Source organism: Manis pentadactyla, chromosome 2 (assembly GCF_030020395.1).
Source record: "Manis pentadactyla isolate mManPen7 chromosome 2, mManPen7.hap1, whole genome shotgun sequence".
Lineage (NCBI taxonomy): Eukaryota > Metazoa > Chordata > Mammalia > Pholidota > Manidae > Manis > Manis pentadactyla.
This window is the reverse complement of record NC_080020.1, coordinates 86,324,357-86,349,657: the sequence shown is the minus strand read 5'-3', so window position 1 is coordinate 86,349,657 and position 25,301 is coordinate 86,324,357. Positions and strand designations below refer to the sequence as shown.

At 37.2% G+C, this 25,301-nt stretch overlaps 1 protein-coding gene across 5 annotated transcripts in view; it reads right to left on the bottom strand.

The window, feature by feature from the left end:
- ZNF366 (zinc finger protein 366) overlaps window positions 1-25,301 on the bottom strand; it is a 330,210-nt gene that overhangs the window by 262,043 nt on the left and 42,866 nt on the right. For 4 of the 5 annotated variants that reach the window (XM_057494406.1, XM_057494415.1, XM_057494403.1 and 1 more), the window contains 2 exons: window positions 21,725-21,990; window positions 7,552-7,606 (listed from right to left, as the gene is read on the bottom strand). In XM_057494406.1, coding sequence (XP_057350389.1) covers window positions 7,552-7,606 — 55 coding nt within the window. In that variant the 5' untranslated portion in view covers window positions 21,725-21,990. The remainder of the gene's footprint in view (window positions 1-7,551; window positions 7,607-21,724; window positions 21,991-25,301) is intronic. The other variant, XM_057494411.1, reaches the window with a different exon arrangement.

Here is a 25,301-nt window from a genome sequence, read left to right as displayed (position 1 = left end):
ATCCTACAGTATGGGAGAATATATTCATAAATGACAGAGAATATATTCATAAATGACAGATTCATAAATTGACGTCCAAAATATATAAAGAGCTCACACACCTCAAAAAACAAAAAGCAAATAATCCAATTAGAAAATGGGCAGAGGAGCTGAACAGACAGTTCTCCAAAGAAGAAATTCAGATGGCCAACAGACACATGAAAAGATGCTCCACATCGCTAATCATCAGAGAAATGCAAATTAAAACCACAATGAGATATCACCTCGCACCAGTAAGGATCACCACCATCCAAAAGATAAACAACAACAAATGTTGGCGAGGTTGTGGAGAAAGGGGAACCCTCCTACACTGCTGGTGGGAATGTAAACTAGTTCAACCATTGTGGAAAGCAGTATGGAGATTCCTCAAAAAGCTCAAAATAGAAATACCATTTGATCCAGGAATTCCACTTTCAGGAATTTACTATAAGAATGCAGCAGCCCAGTTTGAAAAAGACATATGCACCCCTATGTTTATTGCAGCATGATTTACAATAATGAAGAAATGGAAGCAACCTAAGTGTCCATCAGTAGATGAATGGATAGGGAAGAGGTGGTACATGTACACAATGGAATATTATTCAGCCATAAGAAGTAAACAAATCCTACCATTTGCAACAACATGGATGGAGCTAGAGGGTATTATGATCAGTGAAATTAGCCAGGTGGAAAAAGACAAGTATCAAATGATTTCACTCATAAGTGGAGTATAAGGACAAAGCAAAAACTGAAGGAACAAAGCAGCAGCAGACTCACAGAACCCAAGAATGGCCTAACAGTTACCAAAGGGAAAGGGACTGGGGAGGATGGGTGGGAAGGGAGGGATAAGGGCAGAGAAAAAAGAAAGGCGGCATTACAATTGGCATGAATAATGTGGGGGGCGGGCACGGGGAGGGATGTGCAACAGAGAGAAGACAAGTAGTGATTCTACAGCATCTCACTATGCTGATGGACAGTGACTGTAATGGGGTTTGTTGGGGGGACTTGGTGATGGGGGGAGTCTAGTAAACATAATGTTCTCAGGTAATTGTAGATTAATGATACCAAAAAAAAAAGAATATATACTCATAAAATGCATCCTGATATTCTTACTAGTATTGCTACCATTTTGTAGATGAGGAAACTGAGTCATCACATGACTGAATTTTGGGACTCAAAGACAAGTCTTCAGCCATCGAGTCCATGTCCTTTCCATTACATCATGCTGAAGGTCCCATCCTTCCCAATTTTGTGTTATTATCAAATGTAATAAGCAAACTCTACCTTCAGGCATGGCATCAATAAAAGTATTGGCTGAGCCTGCAGTGTCCTACCTAACATGTCTCTGTAGGTTGACATAAAGCTATTAGTGGACATTCCTTTACAGTATGGTACAGCCACCCACCTCCTTAGCTACTTTTATCCCCAAGATAGTAATAATGAAAGAAAAAAATACAAAAATACTAGTATTTATCATTTTTGAGCACTTGGTTACTGTCTTAGAGTCTTCACATACATTATTTCAATTAGCTCTCATAACAGCCCTGTACGGCAATACTAGTATTTTTCTCATTTTACAGATAAGAAAACTAAGACTCAGAGACACTAATTTGGCAAAAATTGCACAGCTAGCAAATGTATACTTAGTTCTGGATCCAGATTTTCTTCCATTGATCCAAACTTCCTTATACTTGCAAAATACATTAGAGTCAACAAAACATGTTTATTTTTACATGTGCATTAGTTCTTTTAATCTTTATCAAAACTTATTTTATAATAAGAAAGTTGAGGCTTAAGTGGTTTAGATATCTTTTCCAAATTCTCATAGCTAGTAAGTGGCAAAGCCGGGAATTAAAGCTTGGTTGGAGTTCTCTCTATTCACTGCTTCTCATTGGAGACCATTAAAGGCTTGGTTGAAATCAAGACTACCTGTGTTCAACTTAGTGTTTGCTAATCTATCATCATAGAAACACTATCTAAAAATTAACTTCCACAAATTCTATTAAATAAAAAATCATTTAAAACAATTGTTCCCACAAGTTCCTACCCTTTCAAATAATGAGAAACCTTTGTGTTCATTAACTTAACTGTAATTTTATGCTGGGGCCTCATGAGGATTTCAGAGAAGAGAGGATGAGAGGAGAGGAAAATATAAGACCCTTACAGACACACTGAAAATAGGAGTATAGCAAATAAGGGTTCTCAAAACAGCTGACATCTTAATGGGAAGCCTAAAAGATAACTGAAGGAGGGAAGATAGGACTAGGAAGCTAGAGATGAACAGAAACAAAACACCAAACAATGGAAGTACTTTAATACACTGATAAAAACACAGTTTTCTTGAAAAGTTTCCATTATTTCCTTAAAATATTTATTAGGATTTAGTTTAGCTGCATATAACAGGAAAATCCAATATGACCATGGAAATAAGATGAAAATTTGTATATCTTTCATATAATGGCCATAAATTGGCAGTTCCAGGCTATTAAGATGTCTCCACAGTGTCAGAGACCCAGCATCTTCCTTTGTTGTTGCTTTACCATTCATGGCTTCCATTCACAAAGTCACTTCATGGCTCAAGCTAGCTGCTGGAGCTCCAACCATTATATTCACATTTCAGGCAACAGGAAGAAGGAAAACAAAAAGAAACATCTCCTTTCCATCTTTTAATGAGATTTTCCAGAAATAGTTCACAATACTACCATTCAATATATCATTGAGCAGAATTCCATCATATAATCACACTCACACCTAGTTAAAAGGGAGACTAAGTCCTTTGGCTGAATATATTTTCCCCTATCTAATTTCAGCTTTATATTACTGAGGAGGAGAGAGAATGGATGTTGTGGTGTGCAACCAGCAGGTTCTGCCACAAATGGGTAAAGAATTAGTAATAATAATAATGGAATTCATTCAATCTACCTACCTCCTCAAAGACACCCACATCAGGATATCCCAATGCCATAAATAAATCGGCACCATAGTACAATTTTCTATTCACAAAATTTTTAAAGTGAAATCAACTGAGATACTTTTGTGGCAAGAATAACGGAATAGATTGAATATGAAGCCAAAAATGAGAAAACTTGAGTTCTGTGTTACAGTAAAATCACAATATTCCTCTAATCTGGCAGTTGGCTTTGTCCTTAGGCTGTGGTGGCTGGAAGCATTTGATATGATCCTCTTCTACATTTAACATCATCTATTCTCGCACTATTACACTGCAGATCACTTAGGTTGAACTTGAAACAGTCCTCTTTTCTACTTGACTGTACTCATATTTCAAGCAAACACAGCTCAAATTTCAAGGGAAAACTATCAAAAATGATATTTAACTTCTACATATTAAAAATACTGCACAGAAACTAAATGTTCACCTCTTTCTAAACTTGTATAGAAATAAGCAGTTGAAGTGAAGGAAATTTTGAAAAAAGTAAGGTATATGACACATTCCTATGCAAAAGCAACTGTTCTTCAAAACAGCAGCAGACTCACAAATTCCAAGAAGGGACTAGTGGTTACCAAAGGGGAGGGGTGGGGGAGGGTGGGTAGGGATGGAGGGAGAAGGGGATTGAGGGGTGTTATGATTAGTACACTTGGTGTGGGGGGGGATCATGGGGAAGACAGTGTAGCACAGAGAAGACAAGTAGTGACTCTGTGGCATCTTACTACATTGATGGACAGTTACTGCAATGGGGTATGGGGGGGATGCAATAATATGGGTGAATGTAGTTACCACATTGTTTTTCATGTGAAATCTTCATAAGAGTGTATATCAATAATACCTTAATTAAAAAATTTTATTAAAAAAAGCAACTGTTCTTTTAGATGTGTCTTTATTTCCAATAATAATAATAATAATAGCAGCTAACACTTACTGAGTTATTATTACATGCCAGGAGCAGAGCTAAGCACATTATCTCATTCATTTATAAACTGTAAGAAGAGCTTCAGTGTCTTTTCTTAAAATTTTGCTCATTAGGCTGTCATCCACTCACCCTTTCTATAAGTGTTTGTCAAACGTTTATTATGATTTATTATGTACCTAGCCCTATGCTAAAATATAGGGATACAGAGATTCTAAATAAAAAAGATACTATCCTAAGGAAACACTCGGGTTTTTTTTAAGTGAACAAAGACAGAAATAAAATGAGAACATTCTAATTCCTGTGTGCATGGGTTCTGGGGCAGACCATCAGGGTTCCAGGGCTAACTTCATGAATGCCTAGCTGTGGGGCTTCAGGCAAATTACATAGCTTCTCCAAGTATAAGTTTCCTCATCTGAAAAATGGGGATTCCAAATTACTGAATGAGATCAGTCATTTAAGCACTTAACTCACTGTTGGGCACAATGTAAGCACTCAATAAATGTAAGTTATTATTATTTATTTGTGTAAATAATAGCAGCCAGGTGCTAAAGGAACACTAAGAAAGACTGAACCCAGACAACAGGCTGAGAAGGCTTTAAGAAGATACCCAAGTTGAATGTTGAAGGCTGTACAACTCAGATATTTTGCCAAGTTCTCCAGCTTTTAGAGATAAACCTTCTCTTTCATGTCCAAATAACCCTGACCCACATTCTGTAAAAGCAGAAAGTTACATCTTTCATTGGGTTCTCTCTCAAGGATAGCAGTGAAAACTTGAGGAATAATGACATGTTCCACAAATCCTCTGGCTCCCCCAGCCAGATTCTGGCCCTGGATTATTGCTCTACTTTGTGTGCAATATCTCTGCTCACATCTAAACAGCTGTCCCAGTCTGTTTATGCTTTCCCAGTTTCACTTCAGCCTTAGGCATGGACATAGATGTCTCCACTGATGCCCTAAGGCCCATCCAAAAAGAAGCTGTCCCTTTAAGTAAGTTTTCAATGAAAGATTAGGGAAAACAGAAAAATACCAAGAATGTAACCCACAATTATGACTAAAGATGGTTACTCTGGGCATCACAGCCCATACACAAGCTGACTACCTAGCTCCCACAGGTCTTTTCCTGATGTGGGTAGGAGCCAGCTGCTCCCCAACCACAGGAAGTTTCAACACCTCCATATCCTAGAAGCTAAACTCAAGTCCCTCTTTGACACCAAGGAAGAAGAAAAGCCTTTTCTCCCCAGTATAAGGCCCTTCTCCTTCCGACCTCAGGATGGCAGGTACATAAACACTCACTTGCTTCAGGTTGGTGCTGCTCTCATCTCAAAGACACACCTGAGACAATCATGTGAGTTCTCAAACATTGCCCCAAATCAAGGTGATTACATTTTAACTCTGGCAGGCTTAGTCCATCTAGTGCTGCTTTAAGCTGGACTACATCCAGTAAGAGACTTCCCTTGGCTTTGGGATGAAAGGAAGTCCAGGCTTTCCTGACCTTCCTACCATAATTCTCCGTCTTGTACAGCCACTGCTTGGACAAAAAAAGAAACCTAACTTCATTGACACAATCATTTTCAGGATCAGAACAGTCTAAATCCAGATTTAGGGAAATCCTTTTTATAAACTTGCTAATATACTACATTTACATTATTAAATAGAACACTCAATTATCTTACTCTGAAGGTTTTGCATTTGGGGTTATTACATTACTTTCTGGGCTTCCCTGAGAAAAATGGGTAGGTATTGGCCTTACAAATACATTACTAAAAGGATTCATTCAAGTGATCCATCCTCAAACAAAGGGAAGTCATCCCAAAGACAAATGTTTACCTGTCAAGTGTCTCATTTCCTCAGAGTTCTGCTCTTAACCAACCAAATTATACGTTAGGTATACTTTTCTTTTCCATAAGTATATGCTTCAGTTGTTTAGAATGGAAATAGCCCAGAGCATTTTAAAAGCAATAAAGAGCTGTCTTGTTAAAAGGCATTGCATTCTACTCCTGTTGAACACAGTAACACCCCTTGGCCAGAAACTCCTTCAGGGATGTTAGATAAATGAGCTAAAACCCCTACCTGGAAACCAAGGAGAACCACTGTTTTGGATAGTCAAGAACCATTTGGCATTCAAATGTGTACCCAAAAAGATTTTTATTAATATTACTCAAGCAATAATTTAAGAGTTCAGTGATCCTTACATGCCTGGTATCATAGTACCTGGAGTACAATTCCAACTGTCTTCACTCGCCTATGCCCTAACATCTCTCCTTTGCTATAGATGGGCTAATTTGGGCAAGTTTAGATTTTTCCACCAATATGTCAAGCTTTCATCTCTGTAATAGGCAGTTTGAAAAAAAATTGTTACTATTTAACTGAAATTCTAAAAATAATATTTCACCAGCTATTTCAGTGAGTTAGAAAAATCAGCTGAGGTAATAGGGTAATGAATAGAACAATTTCTAGGAAACTGTAGACCATGTATAAATCATTGTCATTATTGCCTTGTTAAGGTGGGAAGAGGGTAGATACTCTTTAATTATACAAATGGCATTTAATACATAGTCTGGGAGAGCTGGAAGGAAGAGGAACTAACTCATATATTGAAACCAACTTTGTTATCATTTAGTCTTTCTTAAGCAACTTTCTTTCCTCACAGCCAACCTATGATTTAGATAGTTCTATTTTACTACATAAGAAACTGAGGAAAGCAGAGGTAAACAACTTGTCCTATGGCCACACTACAAGTAAGAGCCAGAGTGGCACTTAACATCCAAAGAGAGGGCTCAGAAAGCAAAATACTAGCAAGAATGGGATTGTCCAACCTGCGTCTCATTTTTGCATGGTCTAGACTTACTGGGGTTCCCTATTAAGTGAAGAATGTGATGGCTTTCCTTCTCCAGCCCTGCCAGTTCAGCCTCAGCTCCTGAAATCACGTGAGTAGGCTGGACCTAGGCGAGTCAACACTGAGAGGGAGGGCTGGCATATGGACTTGGTGAGCCATTGCAAGTCCGGCTGAGGAACTCGCTCAGCCCTGAGCATCCACACTGAGTTTTAGCTTTCCCCTGCTTACACTGTGCTTTCCAAGTTGTAATACTGCAGTTCTACTGCACTTACCTAGCTACCTGTTTCCCTGCTGGGTTAGAGGCATTGTCCTCAGTTTCAGTCCACTAACTTCCAGCAGGTGGTTGAATCTGTCCCTTGGATTCCAAGACAAGCAGATGGGCCACCTTGAACCCTTATCAGATTTTGAATATTGCCACCAACTGGAAATGCCTGCTATGCTGCTCATCCATCAGACAATCTCTTTGGGCAAGGACTCCTAACTATGTCACTTCTGAATAACTTGCTTTGGCCTTTTGGATGTTACACCCTGGGTCCAGCTAACTCCTTTTGGTCCAGACCAACCCTGCCCTTCCTTTATCCCCTCCCCAGGCTCATGAAGTCTCAATGTGTCTCATGGCCAAGACCATATGAGTTCGGGCAGCATGAAGCTTTGCCTCACCATGAAGGCCCTATAAGAGTTCACCACACACTATAAGTGCCCAAGCTAAAAACAGGCCACCTGCTACCCAAGAGTATCACATTTATCAACACATAGCTTGATAGGAGAGACATAGAATAAGAACAGAAGTTTGAGAAGGGGAAGGTATGAGGAGTTTGTTCCACTTACCAGCTCTGTGATCTTTAACCAATGTCTTGGCTTCACTGTGCCTCACTTTCCTCATCTGTAAAATGGGGGTAGGGATACCCATGTCATGAGATTTTTGTAAAAATTATCTGAGATGTTTGTCAAGAATCAGGAACAGAACCTGGTATATGGTAGGCACTTAATAAATGCCATATATCATCCATTCTAAAATGCACACTCATTTTACACTTTAACATCTTTGAAATTTGGGAATTAATCTATTATTGTGTCACCACTTAATTGACATTTTTCCCCTTTCTTAATGGTACATTAAAATAGCAGTTCACCTTACAGCCAATGGCATCTTGGGTTCAATGAAATGCAGTACAGACGATCCCTGACTTGCAATGGTTCAACTTACAATTTTTTGACTTAAAATTTTTCCACTCACTAGTGGTGCAAAGGTGATAGGCATTCAGTAGAAACCATATTTCAAATTTTTAATTTTGCTCTTTTCCCTGGGAAGCAGTGTGTAGTAGGATACTCTCTCTCACTGCTGCAGTGGCAGTGAGCCACAGCTCTCTGGCAGCCACATGATCACAAGGGTAAACAACTGATACATTTAGAACCATTCTGTACCCATACAATAACTCTTTCCACTCTCAATATAGTATCAATAAATTGCATGAGATACTCAACACTTTATTATAAAATGGGCTTTGTGTTAGATGACTTTAGCCAACTGCAAGCTAATGCAAGTGTTCTAAGCACATTAGGGGTAAGCTAAGCTAAACTATGATATTCGTAAGCTTGGTATATTAAATGCAGTTTTGACTTTGGATATTTTCAATTTACGATGGATTTGTTAGGATGTAACCCCATCATAAGCCAAGGAAGATATATAATTTCTTTCTCTTACCACAGTATCCAGGAACATTTTATTTGCTCCCAAACCTGACAAGTCACATAGCAAAAATAAAAGCAGCCCTATAATGGATAGTACCTTATAACTATTTAGAAAAATTGAGAACAATTTTCCCCATTTCACCCAACAATTCCATTTTTAGGGCTGTGAAAAGAGCAACTGAGATTTTTGTGAAATGACAGGATCTTTAAAGAGATCTTCTTTGCCTTTTTCACAAACAGGTCTTAATTTTTTAAAAAATTAATTGCCAACTCTAGATAATGCAACTGTAAGAGAGGAAATATGTTCTCTGTGTCTAAAAATGTTTCCCTAAGACCAGACTGGTTGATTCTGTCAAATCATCAAACATTTCTAAACAGGTTGAATTGTTTGGGTCCACATTTTGACTTTAAAACTAATTCAAGAGCAAATGAGTCCCACAAACATACCTACATTCTCACTGGTCACCTGTCCCTTTCTTTCTGGGATGCCCTTTCTCCCTGCCTCGCCATTTGTTGAATTCTTCCCCAAAAGCCATCTAATAAAATAAGAAGCCACAGAACTTCAGAGCTGGACTGGAACATTCTCTGATACCGCCAATTCAAAACAAACATTTCCTCTGCTTGGGTTTCTATGACCTTCAGACTTATTTCCCTTCTAGTACTTATTTGCCACAGTTGTATGTCTAGGAGATCTCTTTTTTCACCTCTCTTTATTGACTTTGAAAGTCCTAAAGGGCAGGACCATGTCTTTTACACATCTATATCCCCAAAGCACCTTATAAAATATCTTAAATATATTAGCTGTGCTATTTTAGCTGAAATGCATTAAACCCAAATGGATTTACATGCAAGCGCTTTTCACCAAATACAATGGATCTTTGTCAATACTGTTATTCTATGAAGAACATACATGAAGAAACTATATGAAGAAAACCCACGTAATTACAAATAAATTGTATCCTGACTAAGAAACTGGACCTTCCCTAAAACTTGGTTGGTCTTGCCCCCATCAACATTCCAAGAAAATAGTAGATCCTCCATAAAAATTGAATGAAGGAATCTTTACATCTTATCATCATCCTATTTTTTCCCAATATTCTCCCAGAATATTTTCCCAAAGCATTTTCCTTTGTTTATTCAAGCAGGAAACAGGAGAATTTCTTGAATCTCCAGGTCATAACCACTGCTGCTATGACCATCAGAAGCCCAACACCTACATCCAGCCCTCGTTTTACCTTCTTACTCCCAGATTCTACAGCTTCAGTTTGTAACAACTGTCTACATAATTTGCTAATGACCCTGGCCAGTTACACATATCTTTAAAAACACTATAATAACTAGAAAAAATAATGGAATAATAATCAACAAGTAAAAGTTTTTAAGATTATCTGTGGGAGAGGGAGAGAATACAGTGAAGGCAGGGGCAAAAATTATACTACTCCAAATAGATTTTATTTTGTATATTAGAATTTGAGGTCATGTAAATATTTTATGTAATTGTAAAACAACACTAAATTTTAAAATTCCTAAAAACAGAAACAAAATTTTTTAATCAGTTAAAACCTACCTTAAGTGACTTTACAACACAATACTTTATACAATCATAGTATGTTAGGCCCCAAAGGCATAAAAGACCTGTACAAATAATCATACAATTGTCTTCAGGTAACATATTGTTGAAATATTGTTGATACTGTTATTTTGTTGGGTATATTTTGTGGGACAAGGCAAGTTATATTGATATCCTTGGGAACTAACCAATTTCAGCATGGGAAGGAGATACAGGTGATGTAAGATTGGTAAAGTTAAAAAAAAAACACTGTAATCCTGACTTTATTAGAAATATCAGTACGAATTCACCATGTATTTTACCTCTAAAAAAAAAACTGTTTTTCCCTAGTTCTGTCCACTGAAAAAGCCTAGAAACCTGAATGCAGTTCCAAAATACCATTTTCACTAAAAAAAAAAAAGGCCTCCTCAGAGAAACAGCTGATTCCAGATCTGGGGCAGAAAATGTATGCCAGTTGAAGCTGGCATGTCATATCATATCATACCACAGGCAAGGAAGCTACTAAAGAGTAACATGATCTTATCCAAAGGACTCACGAACCAACATGAATATACTCCCACTGGCCAAAGATGAGATAAATTGAGCAATAAGGATGGAAATGTATCAAATAAGTTTAAATCCACAAATTCATAATATTTTTTTTAAAATTCATCATTGGTCACATTTGGAGAATGCTGGAGAAATAATTCATTATTTTGAAAAGTTGTAAATACAGGGAAAGAATCCAGCATAAGTCTTAGCCTTTCTATGAATATCATACCTCAGACTACACTAATCATCTTTTATACAGAGAAGTTTCTCTTTATAAGTAGTCCAGCTAATAAGAATGGTACAACTGACATGTACCCATTTTGTAAACCCTCATGAAATAATGGATCTGAGAAAACATTATTAATGGCAGCTGCCATTGCAAACAAAGCATCCGGATGGAAGAACCCATGAGCAACTATAAAGGAGCCACATGCCAGCTAATCAGACATAATTCTCTCTAGCCTGTATATTTAAATACCAAGTTACAGAAATACAACAAAAAGCAGAACATGTTAAACGATACCATAGGGATGCAAGCAGCAAAATCCAGACCACAGATAATTCTACAGGACAAAAAGACCCAGTTTCTTCAACAAACAAATTGCAAAGAAAAAAAAGGAGAACTAGGTGATTATTCTTTAAAGGAGCCGTAAGAGGCATACCAACTAATAGCAGTGTGAGGACATTGTTTTAAATGTCCCATTAAAAAATTTGAGGGAGAGAAATGTAAATAATTACTATTTTAAAATGTTAACAATTGCTCTTAAATTTTTAAGTGAAGTAATCATACCTCATCTCCTTTTTATTTTTTTGTATTATTAATATACAATTACATGAGCAACATTATGGTTATTAGACTCTCCCTATTATCAAGTCCTCACCACATACCCCATTACAGTCACTGTCCATCAGCTCAGTAAGATGCTATAGAATCATTACTTGTCTTCTCTGTTATACTGCCTTCCCCGTGTCCCCCCCACCCCACCCCGCTACATTATGTGTGCTAATTGTAATACCCCTTTTTCCCCAATAGCCCTCCCTTCCCACCCATCCTCCCCAGTCCCTTTCCCTTTGGTAACTGTTAGTCCATTCTTGGGTTCTGTGAGTCTGCTGCTGTTTTGTTCCTTCAGTTTTTTCTTTGTTCTTTTGCTCCACAGATGAGTGAAATCATTACACACTTGTCTATCTCCACCAGGCTTATTTCACTGAGCATAATACCCTTTAGCTTCATCCATGTTGTTACAAATGATAGGATCCATTTTTCTCCTTTTGGCTAAATAATATTCCATTGTGTATATGTACCACATCTTCTTTATCCATTCATTTACTGATGGGCACTTAGGTTGCTTCCATTTCTTCGTTATTGTAAATAGTGCTGCGATAAACATAGGGGTGCATATGCCTTTTTCAAACTGGGCTGCTGCATTCTTAGGGTAAATTCCTAGAAGTGGAATTTCTGGGTTAAATGGTATTTCTATTTTGAGTTTTTTGAGGAAACTCCATACTGCTTTCCACAATGGTTGAACTAATTTACACTCCCACCAGCAGTGTAGGAGGGTTCCCCTTTCTCCACAACCTCACCAACATTTGTTGTTGTTTGTCTTTTGGATGGTGGTCATCCTAACTGGTGTGAGGTGATATCTCATTGTGGTTTAATTTGCATTTCTCTGATGATTAGTGACGTGGAGCATCTTTTCATGCACCTGTTGGCCATCTGAATTTCTTCTTTGGAGAAGTGTCCATTTAGCTCCTCTGCCCATTTTTTAATTGGATTATTTGCTTTTTGTTGTTGAGGTGTGTGAGCTCTTTGTGTAATTTGGATGTCAACTCCTTATCGGATATGTAATTTATGAATATATTCTCCCATACTGTAGGATGTCTTTTGTTCTACAGATGGTGTCCTTTGCTGTACAGAAGATTTTCAGCTTGATATAGTCCCACTTGTTCATTTTTGCTTATGTTTCCCTTGCCCAGGGAAATATGTTTCATGAAGAAGTTGCTCATGTTTATGTCCAAGAGATTTTTGCCTATGTTATTTTCTAAGAGTTTTATGGTTTCATGACTTACATTCAGGTCTTTGATCCATTTTGAGTTTATTTTTGTGTATGGGGTTAGACAATAATCCAGTTTCATTCTCTTACATGTAGCCATCCAGTTTTGCCAACATCAGCTGTTGAAGAGGCTGTCATTTCCCCATTGTATGTCCATGGCTCCTTTATCGTATATTAATTGACCATATATGCTTGCGTTTACATCAGGGCTCTCTAGTCTGTTCCATTGGTCTATGGATCTGTTCTTGTTCCAGTACCAAATTGTCTTGATTACTGTGGCTTTGTAGTTGAGCTTGAAGTCAGGGAGCATAATTCCCCCCGCTTTATTCTTCCTTCTCAGGACTGCTTTGGCTATTTGGGGTCTTTTGTGGTTTCATATGGATTTTAGAACCATTTGCTCTAGTTCATTGAAGAATGCTGTTGGTATTTTGATAGGGATTGCATTGAATCTGTAGATTGCTTTAGGCAGGGTGGCCATTTTGACAATTTTAAATCTTCCCATCCATAAACATGGGATGTGTTTCCATTTATTGGTTTTTTTCTTTAATTTCTCTCATGAGTGTTTTGTAGTTTTCAGAGTATAGGTCTTTCACTTCCTTGGTTAGGTTTATTCCTAGGCATTTTATTCTTTTTGATGCAATTGTGAATGGAATTGTTTTCTTGATTTCTCTTCCTGCTAGTTCATCATTAGTGTATAGGAATACAACATATTTCTGTGTATTAATTTTGTATCCTGCAACGTTGCTGAATTCAGATATTAGTTCTAGTAGTTTTGGAGTGGATTCTTTAGGGTGTTTTATGTACAATATCATGTCATCTGCAAACAGGGACAGTTTAACTTCTTCTTTACCAATCGGGATGTCTTTTATTTTTTGTGTGTTGACTGATTGCTGTGGCAAGCACCTCCAGAAATATGTTGAATAAAAGTGGAGAGAGTGGGTATCCTTGTCTTGTTCTGGATCTTAAAGGAAAGACTTTCAGCTTCTCGCTGTTAAGTATAATGTTGGCTGTGGGTTTGTCATATATGGCCTTTATTGCATTGAGGTACTTGCGTGCTATGCCCATTTTGTTGAGTTTTTATCATGAACGGATGTTGAATTTTGTCGAATGCTTTTTCAGCATCGATGGAGATGATCATGTGGTTTTTGTCCTTCTTTTTGTTGATGTGGTGTGTGATGTTGATGGATTTTCGAATGTTGCACCATGGTTGCATCCCTGGAATGAATCCCACTTGATCATGATGGATGATCTTTTTGATGTATTTTTGAATTCAGTTTGCTAATATTTTGTTGAGTATTTTTGCCATCTATATTCATCAGGGATATTGGTCTGTAATTTTCTTTTTTTATGATGTCTTTGCCTGGTTTTGATATTAGAGTGATGTTGGCCTCGTAGAATGAGTTTGCAAGTATTTCCTCCTCCTCTACTTTTTGGAAAACTTTAAGGAGGATGGGTATTAAGTCTTCACTAAATGTTTGATAAAATTCAGCAATAAAGCCATCTGGTCAAGGGGTTTTGTTCTTAGGTAGTTTTTTTACTACCAATTCAATTTCTTTGCTGGTAATTGGTCTATTCAGATTTTCTGTTTCTTTCTGGGTCAGCCTTGGAAGGTTGTATTTTTCTAGAAAGTTGTCCATTTCTTCTAGGTTATCCAGCTTGTTAGCATGTTATTTTTCATAGTATTCTCTCATAATTCTTTTTATTTCTCTGGTGTCCGTAGTGATTTTTCCTTTCTCATTTCTAATTCTGTTTATGTGTGTAGACTCTCTTTTTTTCTTGATAAGTGTGGCTAGGGGTTTATCTATTTTGTTTATTTTCTCGAAGAACCAGCTCCTGCTTTCATTGATTCTTTCTATTGTTTTATTCTTCTCAATTTTATTTATTTATGCTTTAATCTTTATTATGACCCTCCTTCTGTTGACTTTGGGCCTCATTTGTTCTTCTTTTCTAGTTTCATTAATTGTGAGTTTAGACTGTTCATTTGGGATTGTTCTTTCCTGAGGTACGCCTGTATTGCAATATATTTCCCTTTTAGCATGGCCTTCACTGCAACCCACAGATTTTGCAGTGTTGAATTATTGTTGTCATTTGTCTCCATATATTGCTTGATCTCTGTTTTTTTTTTTTTTGGTCATTGATCCTTTGATTATTTAGGAGCATGTTATTAAGCCCTCATGTGTTTGTGGACTTTTTCATTTTCTTTGTGTAATTTATTTCTAGTTTTATACCTTTGTGATCTGAGAAGTTGGTTGGTACAATTTCAATCTTTTTGAATTTACTGAGATTCTTTTTGTGGCCTAGTATATGATCTATTCTTGAAAATGTTCCATGTGCACTTGTGAAGAATGTGTATCCTGTTGCGTTTGGATGGAGCACTCTGTAGATGTCTGTTAAGTCCATCTGTTCTAATACATTGTTCAGTGCCTCTGTCGCTTTACTTATTTTCTGTCTGGTTGATCTGTCCTTTGGAGTGAGTGGTGTGTTGAAGTCGCCTAAAATGAATGCACTGCATTCTATTTCCCACTTTAATCCTGTTAGTATTTGTTTCACATATGTAGGTGATCCTGCATTGGGTGCATAGATATTTATAACAGTTATATCCTCTTGTTGATCTGACCCCTTTATCATTATGTAATGTCCTTCTTTGTCTCTTTTGATATTCTTTGTTTTGAAGTCTATTTGTCTGATACAAGTACTGCAACTCCTGCTTTTTCTCCCTATTATTACATGAAATATCTTTTTCTATCTCTTTACTTTCAGCCTGTATATGTCTTTGGGTTCAAAGTGAGTCTCTTGTAGGCAGCATATAGATGAGTGTTGTTTTTTATTCATTCAGTGCCTCTACATCTTTTGATTGGTGCATTCAGACCATTTACATTTAGGGTGATTATCGATAGGTATGTATTTATTGCCATTGCAGGCTTTATATTCATGGTTACCAAAGGTTCAAGTGTAATTCCCTTACTATCTAACAGTCTAATTTAACTCACTTCATATGCTATTACAAACACAATCTTTTTTTTCCCCTCCTTTTCTTCCTCCTCCATTCTTGGTATGTTATGCATCATATTCTGTACTTTTTTGTCTATCCCTTGGGTGACATCTATTTAGCCTTAGGAATACTTCCATCTATAGGAGTCCCTCCAAAATACACTGTAGAGGTGGTTTGTGGGAGATAAATTCTCTCAGCTTTTGCTTATCTGAAAATTGTTTAATCCCTCCTTCAAATTTAAATGATAATCATGCCAGATAGAGTATTCTTGGTTCAAGGCCCTTCTGCTTCATTGCATTAAATATATCAGGCCACTCCCTTCTGGCTTGTAAGGTTTCTGTTGAGAAATCTGATGATAGCCTGATGGGTTTTCCTTTGTATGTGATCTTTTTTCTCTCTATAGCTGCTCTTAAAAGTCTGTCTTTATCCTTGATCTTTGCCATTTTAATTATTATATGTCTTGATGTTGTCTTCCTTGGGTCCCTTGTGTTGGGAGATCAGTGCACCTCCATGGCCTGAGAGACTATCTCCTTCCCTAGATTGGGGAAGTTTTCAGCAATTACCTCCTCAATGACACTCTCTATCCCTTTTCTCTCTCTTCTTCTTCTGGTACTCCTATAATGTGAGTATTATTCTGTTTGGATTGGTCACACAGTTCTCTCAATATTCTTTTATTCTTAGAGATTCTTTTTTCTCTCTGTGCCTCAGCTTCTTTGTATTCCTCTTCTCTAATTTCTATTCCATTTATAGTCTCTTCTACTACATCTAATCTGCTTTTAAATTCCTCCATTGTATGTTTCATTTCAGATATGGAATTTCTTAATGATTGAATCTCCATCTTAAATCATTCCTGAGTTCTTGAACATTTTTCTGTACTTCCATAAGCATGTTTATGAGTTTTATTTTGAACTCTCTTTCAGGAAGATTGGTGAGTTCAGTTTCATTTGGCCCTTTTTCTGGGGTTTGTGAGATTTTGGTCTGAACCATGTTCTTTTGATGTTTCATATTTCTGTGTGTCAACCACTAGTGCCCAGAAGCTCCAGTCTCTGGAGCTGCTCAGCCCCTAGAGTGAGGTTGTGGGTTGTAGGGGAGTGGAGCTGGTGCCTGTGGGGAGGAAAGATCTGTTTCCTGATTCCTATCTGCCATGTCTGTCTCCAGTACCAGAGCCAGTGGGCCGAGCACACAGGTGTAATCCTCTGTGCTTTGTGTCTCTAGTTGTTGTAGGCAGGGCCTCCCTCTGACTGGCCTGATGCCAGCACAGTGACTGCAGGTTAGCGGCCAGTGCCATCAGGCCAGGAGGTAAGCTCAGCAGACTGCATATCACAGTGGGGGGCCTCAGAGCTGAGTAGCCAGCCAGGGGAATGGAGCACCTGAAGAAGCTCCTCAAAGTTCCCAACATGCAGGGCAGAGCATGCCCTGACAAACTTGTCCAGCTTTCCCTTCTCCCACACAGCAAGCTCCATGCAAACCCTGCCCCTTCAGCAGCCCTCTCACTGCTAGGAAGCCTCTCAGACCACCTGCCTTTCCCTTGTACCAGAGCAGCCAGGTGTGGATCCTGTCCTCCACAAATGGCCAGAATCTATCTCTCAAGCACTCCACCTGTCCCAGATCCCCATCCTTCAGAGCACCACACAATGTAGGTTTCTGCTCACAAAGCAGATCTCCAGGGCTAGGTGTTCAGCAGTCCCAAGCTTCCACTCCCTCCCCGCTCTGTTTCTCTTCCTCCCACCAGTGAGCTGGGGTGGGAGAAAGGCCTGGGTCCCACCAGATCAAGACTTTCATATGTTACCCTGTTTGGTGAGGTCTGCTCTGTTCTTAAGGTCTGTATGCAGTCTGGTTCAGCCTTCTTTCCTGTTGCTGTTTTAGGGTTAGTTGTATTAACTATATTTTCGCACTACCTGTGGTTTTGGGAGGAGTTCTCTGTCTCACCTCTCATGTCACCATCTTGAATCCCCATTTCTACATCTGCTTTATTTCCATACCTCATCTCTTAAAGGTACATATTGAAATATTTACAGAGAAGATGATATGATGTCTGGGATGTGCTTTAAAATAATATAAAACTGAGGAAAGTGGATGGGGGTATAGACAAAACTCAGTTATGAAATTATTAAAGCTGGGTAATGAGTACATAAGGAGTACATAAGAAGGGGCTCATCATACTATTCTCTCTACTTTTGTATATGTTTGAAAACTTCCATATAAAGTTATTGAAATAACATTTTAAAAGGTTTTTCAAATATATCACTATAAAAAGTACTACAACATATTCCACACCTACAGTGTATGAATTATGTAGACTCTCTAAGAAGTACTAGAGATGGCATGCATGCATATAAGTCAACTCCCATTTCTTCAAGGCAGTGAGATATTTTAAAGATAAAGGACAACATAGCCTAGTGAGGTTAACACAAACTCACTCATCTCTACTTTTTTATCCCAAGATGCACTTTGGATAGATTTAGCTCCAAACACACCAATCTTTGTACATTATTACTTCTGGAAGATTCTCAGTCACCAATACTAATTATGTTGTTGGACCGTCTTGGAAACAATCATGTCCATTTCCATGGGTCACTGGGCACTGCTAAGGTTTTTCATTGGCATCTGTGGCCCTCTGTCTGGGCCCCTTGATTTTAGACTTAGTGGTGCTAGCAAGTCTCAGCTACCAAGTTCCCTCACATATGAGGCTGCAAATATTTCTTATGTAAGTTTATAAAGAAGATAAACATTGCTAGCTCCTCTTCAGTACTTCGTTCAACTTTCCAATCCTTAGGCACACAGAAGTATTATATTTACCTGACCAAGGCGACCAGACCAGAGCCTAGGCCCAAGATGGCGACAGCAATGCGAAAGCAGCTGCAACAGCGGGCAGAGGCTGCAGCCACGAGGGAGGAACAGGGTTCTGTGTGGGCAACTTAAGGAGGCTGGTTGCCCATCGGTCCCTGTAGTCTGACTGTGGCACATGCACAAACATTAACTCTGGCCAGAGGTGGGGACAGGAACTGCCAGAACACAGGCAGTAAACTTTGTCAGTAAATTAGTACAAAATAAAAGTTTACATAAGGATATGCAAGAAAGCATGTCAGTCATTATAATCCTTTAAAGAGTTTAAAAATCTCAGGTTTTAAAAACTGTGTCAACATTGCAAAACACATATCCACAGGCTTAGAAACAGAAAATAAATTTAAAGATCATGGCAGTTGGTAGAAAAGTACTACTTTTATCTAAAGCTTCAGATGAACCAATAAAGGAGGAAATTTATTTTTAAATAATTTTTTTCCTTGTAGTTGAAGATGCATTGATAGAATGCATAAGCCAGCGTTTTGAATTATATAAATCAGGAAGCCACATTTGGTTTCTTGAACAACTTCCACAAGTTTAGGAAATGTCAGAGGAAATATTTAAATGCCATTGTATAAATTTACATTTAAAATTCACTTTTAACTTACACAAAATAGAATGAAGTATTTTTAGAAAAAACTTTCCATGAGAATCATCAGCACTTCACATACTAGAATTTTTACTTCCAAATAATTTCTCAGAAATTTATCCCAAATGTCACAGCCTATGAAATACTGTTAACGGTTCCAGTAACAATTGCATCAGCTGGAAGATCCTTGTTAAAATTTAAAATTATCAAAATTGTTTGCAATCTTTTATTTTCTAAGAGCAACTGATATCTCAATTGTATCGATTGAAAATAACATTGCTAAAAGTACATACCTTAATGATCTATTAAATTAATTTGCAGAAAAGGAAGCCACAAAATTATGATTAATCAAGATGTCATTAATAAAATATTGTCATTTATATATTATATATATAATATGTATTATATAAAATTATGACACCAAAAATGTTTTGCACTTTGTAAGTTATATTATTATTCATATGTCACTATGGTCTCTATTATATTTCATAAGTAACAAAATATTTTTAAGGAAAAAACTTTATTCATAATACTTATGATGGCACATTTTTCCTCATTGTAAATAAGGGCCCTCCCTGCATTTTCACTTTGGGCTGGGTCCCTCAAATTATGTAACTTGTACTGTTCATAGAAAAGGGCATATTTATGTTTCATCTGGTTAAGGAAACAGCTATATGTCTAGATGTAGTCATGGCCTTTTAGGCAGTTTCTAAGCACTGTTACATGAGAGAAGGTAAAAGTTATAACTCTTATAAATGTACAACCAATTCTTTCAGGTGCAACATTACAGAAGGTTCTCATTGGGCAAGATGGGGATTGGGAGGCCTTAAAGAACAACAGTTCCATTATATAGATAGCAAAACTGAGGCACCAAACTGTGATTGTTTTGAGATCACAAGTGATTTAGAGGCAGACTTGGGACTCAATCTCAAGTCTCTAAAGTTCACCTGGTACATCTACCTCCAGTTCTTTCTGATTGTTATTGGTAAGGGTCCGGGAAATCAGAATGCACTCTAGGTATTTCACACAGAATAATATGAGTGATGACCACCAAGAAGGAAGACATATTCAAAGGGGTTGGAACAACAGGAGGAAACACAGCTATTGCCAGAACCACCTCCAGAAACAGAAAGGGCAGAGATACCCTGCCTTCTCCCTCCCTGCCTTTCATCTTTCCCTACAGATTCCCATTAGCCAAACTGAACTTAGTCTGTAGAAGTCATCCCCTTGTGATATTGAGCAGAGCAGTAAATTTGAAAGCAAATAAGGAAATGATTGGCACAATGAATAAGCCAGGACTAATAACTTCTCCAGGTTTGAGTGCTACCTACTGGTAGCCAGATATTACTGGGAGTCCTCAATAATTGAAATAATGCATGTAAAGACCCTGGCACAGTGCACAGTATATAGTAAGTAGAGGTTAAAATCATCATCATCATTATCCCTATTCAAACTATTAAACTGGAAAAGGTTGAAATAAATGATGAAAGAATCAGGAGAATTTGCCAAAGGATAATGAAATCACCATTCAACATATGAAGTAAAAAGACAAAAAAGAATTTACTGCTTACTCTAGCAAGGGTGGGATATGCTGATTAGGCACAGTCTCACCAAGCAGAGCAAACTGTTGACCTTATAAAAGCTCTTTGTTTGGGGAAGAATAGAGTACCAGCCATTGACAGACTTTTAGGGGTGTAAATGGGTTGACATCATCTGTAGTCCATGGTTACTCAGATGAGACTGTTGTTGATTATTTGGCATTCATAGATGTGTGTATTGGAGTGGGTCTGCCCCTAATAGGCTAACTTTCATGAGGGGCTTACTGAGGCAAGTTATTCTTGATCAACTGAATGGGTTTAAAACTGGTTCTTGTGACCACTTGTTAGCCTTGCTACAACAAATATCAGTCTATTCCTAAGTTTATGGGAACTTCTTTATTATCAGTCCTTCGTTTTAGTCCTCATTCAATCAGAGCTACAAGACAGACCTTCAAAGATTGTGCAGATCTTCACCATTGTTGACTTTCTGTGAAGGTGAGGTTTCTTCAGTGGAGGTTTTATTTTCAGTTTACATTTCTATCAGCATGATTTTATTTTGTTTTGTTTTTTTGGGTTTTGTCTTTGAATCATTTGTTCAATCATCTGTTAGGACAGTGGTTGCACAAAGCTTTTAAGACTCTAACAACAGTGACACAAATAAGTATAACTGGAACAGACTAGAAGACATTTCAGAACCATGATCCCAAATTTCTCAGACCTGATCATGAAAACAAGACTCAAAGATTCCCTGTGTCTATTTTAGATAGCTAGGCTATCTTTTATTTTTAGCTTAGCTATAGATTACTCTAATTCACTTGTAGTGTTTAGGTACAAATATAATGTTAGCATTGGTTCAGAATCTTCCCTGGTAGGCCAAAATAAAATCCAAGACTATTCTATTATCTTGGTTTAAGGAATTTAAGCTGGTTTGTTGTGCCCCACAGTTTGGACTGTATTATTTACTATGTCACCCAAAGTAATGGAACACATTTTTGATGAATGCCTTAGTTTAACTCTTATGGAGAAGATCATTATTTTCAGGATTCTCTCCCCATAAAACATTTTATACTTTTGTACTCTTTGAAAGGATATTTAGTCCATTTAGGATGTTGGGGAATTGTATTAGTTATCTATTGTTGTGTAACAAATATTTCAAACTTGGCAGCTTGAAAATAAGAATATTTAGTATCTCACATTGTTTCTGAGGGGCAGGAATTTGAAAGAAGCTTATCCAGGTGGTTCTGGTTCAGTATTTCTCTTGAGGTTGCAGTCAAGGTGGATGTCAACCAAAGCTACAGTTCTCCGAAGGCTTGAATAGGGATGTAGGATCTACTCCCAAGAAGGCCCATGCACATGGCTCTTGACTTCAGGTCTCAGTTTCTCACTGGCTGTTGGAAGGATGTCACAGTTTCTTGACACATGCACCATAGGGTTGCTCACAACATGGCATCTAACTTCCCCTGGAGTGAATGATATGAGAGAGAGCAAGACAGAAATCACAATGTCTTTTATAACCTAATGTTGGAAGTGACAAATCCTCACGATTGCCATATTCTACTGGTCACACAGACAAACACTGATACAATGTGGGAAGGGTACAATGTACAAGAGCATGAAAACCAAGAGGTGAGAATCATTAAGGAGCCTCTTAGAAACTGGCTCCTACAGGAATTATACCTTTGGAATCACCTAACTAATAATTCAATGGAAGAATCAACCTAGGTCCTGGGGTGGCATTGAAGAGCCTCATTCCTTTATGGAAAAAGGAGCAAAAACTATACATGAGATAATTCAACTTTGGAGGAGATGCAAATATAATGTCTCTGAGTATTGTGTGACAGTTATTGTTTGCAATTTGTAATTTCCTTGGTGCAAGGACATTTTCCTTCATTTATGTATTGTATGCAAAGAGTGTCATTATTGGTAAAGTTAGAGCAATGTATTCTTACATCATTTATTAAAGTAGCTGAAATAAAAATAGCTTGGAAGAGCTGAATTACAGAGTTATGATGACAATTGTCTAGACCAAGGGTCAATGAACTTTCTCTATAAAAAGCTAGATATTAAATATTTTTGGCTTTGTGAGCCATAAATTGTTTGTCACTATTAATCATCTCTGCTGCTGTGATGCAAAGGCAGCCATGCCAATATATTTTTAAATGAGGTGGCTGTATTCCAATAACATTTTATTTACAAACATAGATGGCAGGCCAGCTTCGGTCTCAAGCCATACTTTACCAACCCTGGTCCAGATTTAAGCAATTTATTATGAGTAGTAGTAAGGAGAATAGGACAGGCTAAGTCAGAAGTGAAATACTGTAAACCAGTAAAGGAGAAAAATATTACAATATGACAACCCCACTGTGATGGGTTGTTTCATGGGAAATTTTGGTAAATGTCAGTTGAAGAGTTCCTCTGGTGCTATAAGGCCTGTTTTTGCCAGATTTTATCCTCACGGATCTCAGAACAGATCATTCCCAGTGTTTCTTTTGTGAATTTGGGAGTCCATATTTTGTGTACCCACTATGGAATTCTTGAACTTCTACATGGATTTATTATTATTTTGTTGTTGTTTTACGAGGTCCTTGTGTAAAGACTTTAATCAGTCTATTTAGTGTGCTATTCTGTTAATATAATATATTTCAATAGTATTTCTAAAGTTATTTCTCCAGTATCTACAGCATGGTGCACTAGCTTCTACAGAACCTCTTTAACTGTGAGTCTCTATTTTAATTACATCAATTATTTTAGATATCCTGAAGGTACCTAGCAATTAATGTATTAGCTGTTAACATGCTGTTTATTTTTAAAGAGTACCTAAGTGAGATTTAAAACCTCTTTTTTCCACAGCAGTTTTAAAAAGTGAATTATTTTAAAAGAATATGAGCTATTAACGTATGCATTTATTATTAAATGTTAGTCATTTGCAATGTTCTAAAAAGATCACAGTCATTTGAACATTTTGAACAATTTGCTGAGGAATTGGGCTTTACAGGACACAGTGGCCTTCTTATTGTAAAACAAGTCTGGTCTTTTTTATGTGTGTATGGTAAAATATGCATGACACATCATTTACCAACATAACTATTTTTAAGGGTACAGTTGGGTAGTGTTAGTACATTCACATTGCTGTGAAACAGATCTCTGGAACTTATTCATTCTGCAAATCTAAAACTCTGTATGCATTAATCAGTAATTTCTCTCTTCCCTCTCCCACCAGTCATAGTAAACACTTGCTTGCTATTTCTATGAATTTGACTACTTTAGATCTCATATAAGTGCAATCATACAGTATTTGACTTTTTGTGACTGGTTTATTTCATTTAACGTAATGTCCTCAAGGTTCACCCATGTTGAGCATGTGATACAATTTCCTTCCTTTTTAAGGCAGAATAATATTCCATTGTGTATATATATATATACATATATGTATACATATATACATATATGTGTGTGTGTATATATATATATATACGCATTTTGTTTATCCATTCATCCATCAATGGATACTCAGGTTGTTTCTACCTTTTGGCTTTTGCAAATAATGCTGTTATGAAATGGTTGTACAAATAAATCTTTGATCTCCTCCTTGCAATTCTTTTGGCTATATACCCAGAAGTGGAATTGCTGGATAATATGATAATTCTATTTTTAATTTTTTGAGGAATGTCCACACTGTTTTCCTTAGCAGTTGTACCTTTATATTCAATAACCACCAATAATGCTCCCAGGGCTTCAATTTCTCCACATTCTCAACAACATCTGTTATTTTGTTGTTTTTTATAATATCTATCATAATGGTTATAAGGTGATATCTCATTGTGTTTTTTATTTACATTTCTATATGATGATCATAATTAGTGATGTTGAGCATCTTTTCATATGCTTGTTGGCCATTTGCAGATCATCTTTGGAGAAATGTTTGTCCAAGTCCTTTGCCCATTTTTGAATTGCATTACTCGATTTTTTTTGTTGTTGAGTTATAGGAGTGCTTTACATATTTTGGAGGTTAGCTCCTTATCAGATATATGACTTACAAACATTTTCCCCCTTTTCACTCTGTGTTCTTTGGTACACAAAAGTCTTTAAGTTTGATACAGTCCCATTTGTCTATTTTTTCATTTGTTGCCTGTCCTTTTCCTAGGGTCATATTCAAGAAACCATTGCCAAATTCAGTGTCATGAAGGTTTTCCCCCATGTTTTCTTCTAAGAGTTTTATAGTTGTACATCTTACATTAAAGTCATTAATCAATTTTGTGTTAATTTCTGTATATGGTGTAAGGTTAGGGTCCAACTGCACTCTTTCACGTGTGAATATCTGGTTTTCCTAACACCATTCATTGAAGAGACTATCCTTTCCCCACTGAGAAGTCTTGGCACCCTTGCTGAAGATCATTTGACCGTATATATGAGGATTTATTTCTGGAATCTCTATTCTAGTCCATTGGTCTATTTGCTGGTCTTCTTTTTTAGATATAAGACTCATCAATAAACAATATTGGCAGTATTTAGTATTATAGCGACAAAGAATATTAAGTCAACAGTTGGTACTGGAGGGTTCAAAAATTCTGTTGTGGCTGTGGAATTACAGAAACACTATCAGTAGATTCTCCTCTATTGAGTAAGAGTTAGTAGATTGGCTGAAATAAGAATGTTTCAAAAGGGATGACAATATGAGAAAAAAGTATCAGTATTTTATAATTAACTGACTAGTATAAAAATGTTGAATGTTTTTCATTAGCAATAAGCAGTTACTATGTATGGTACTACA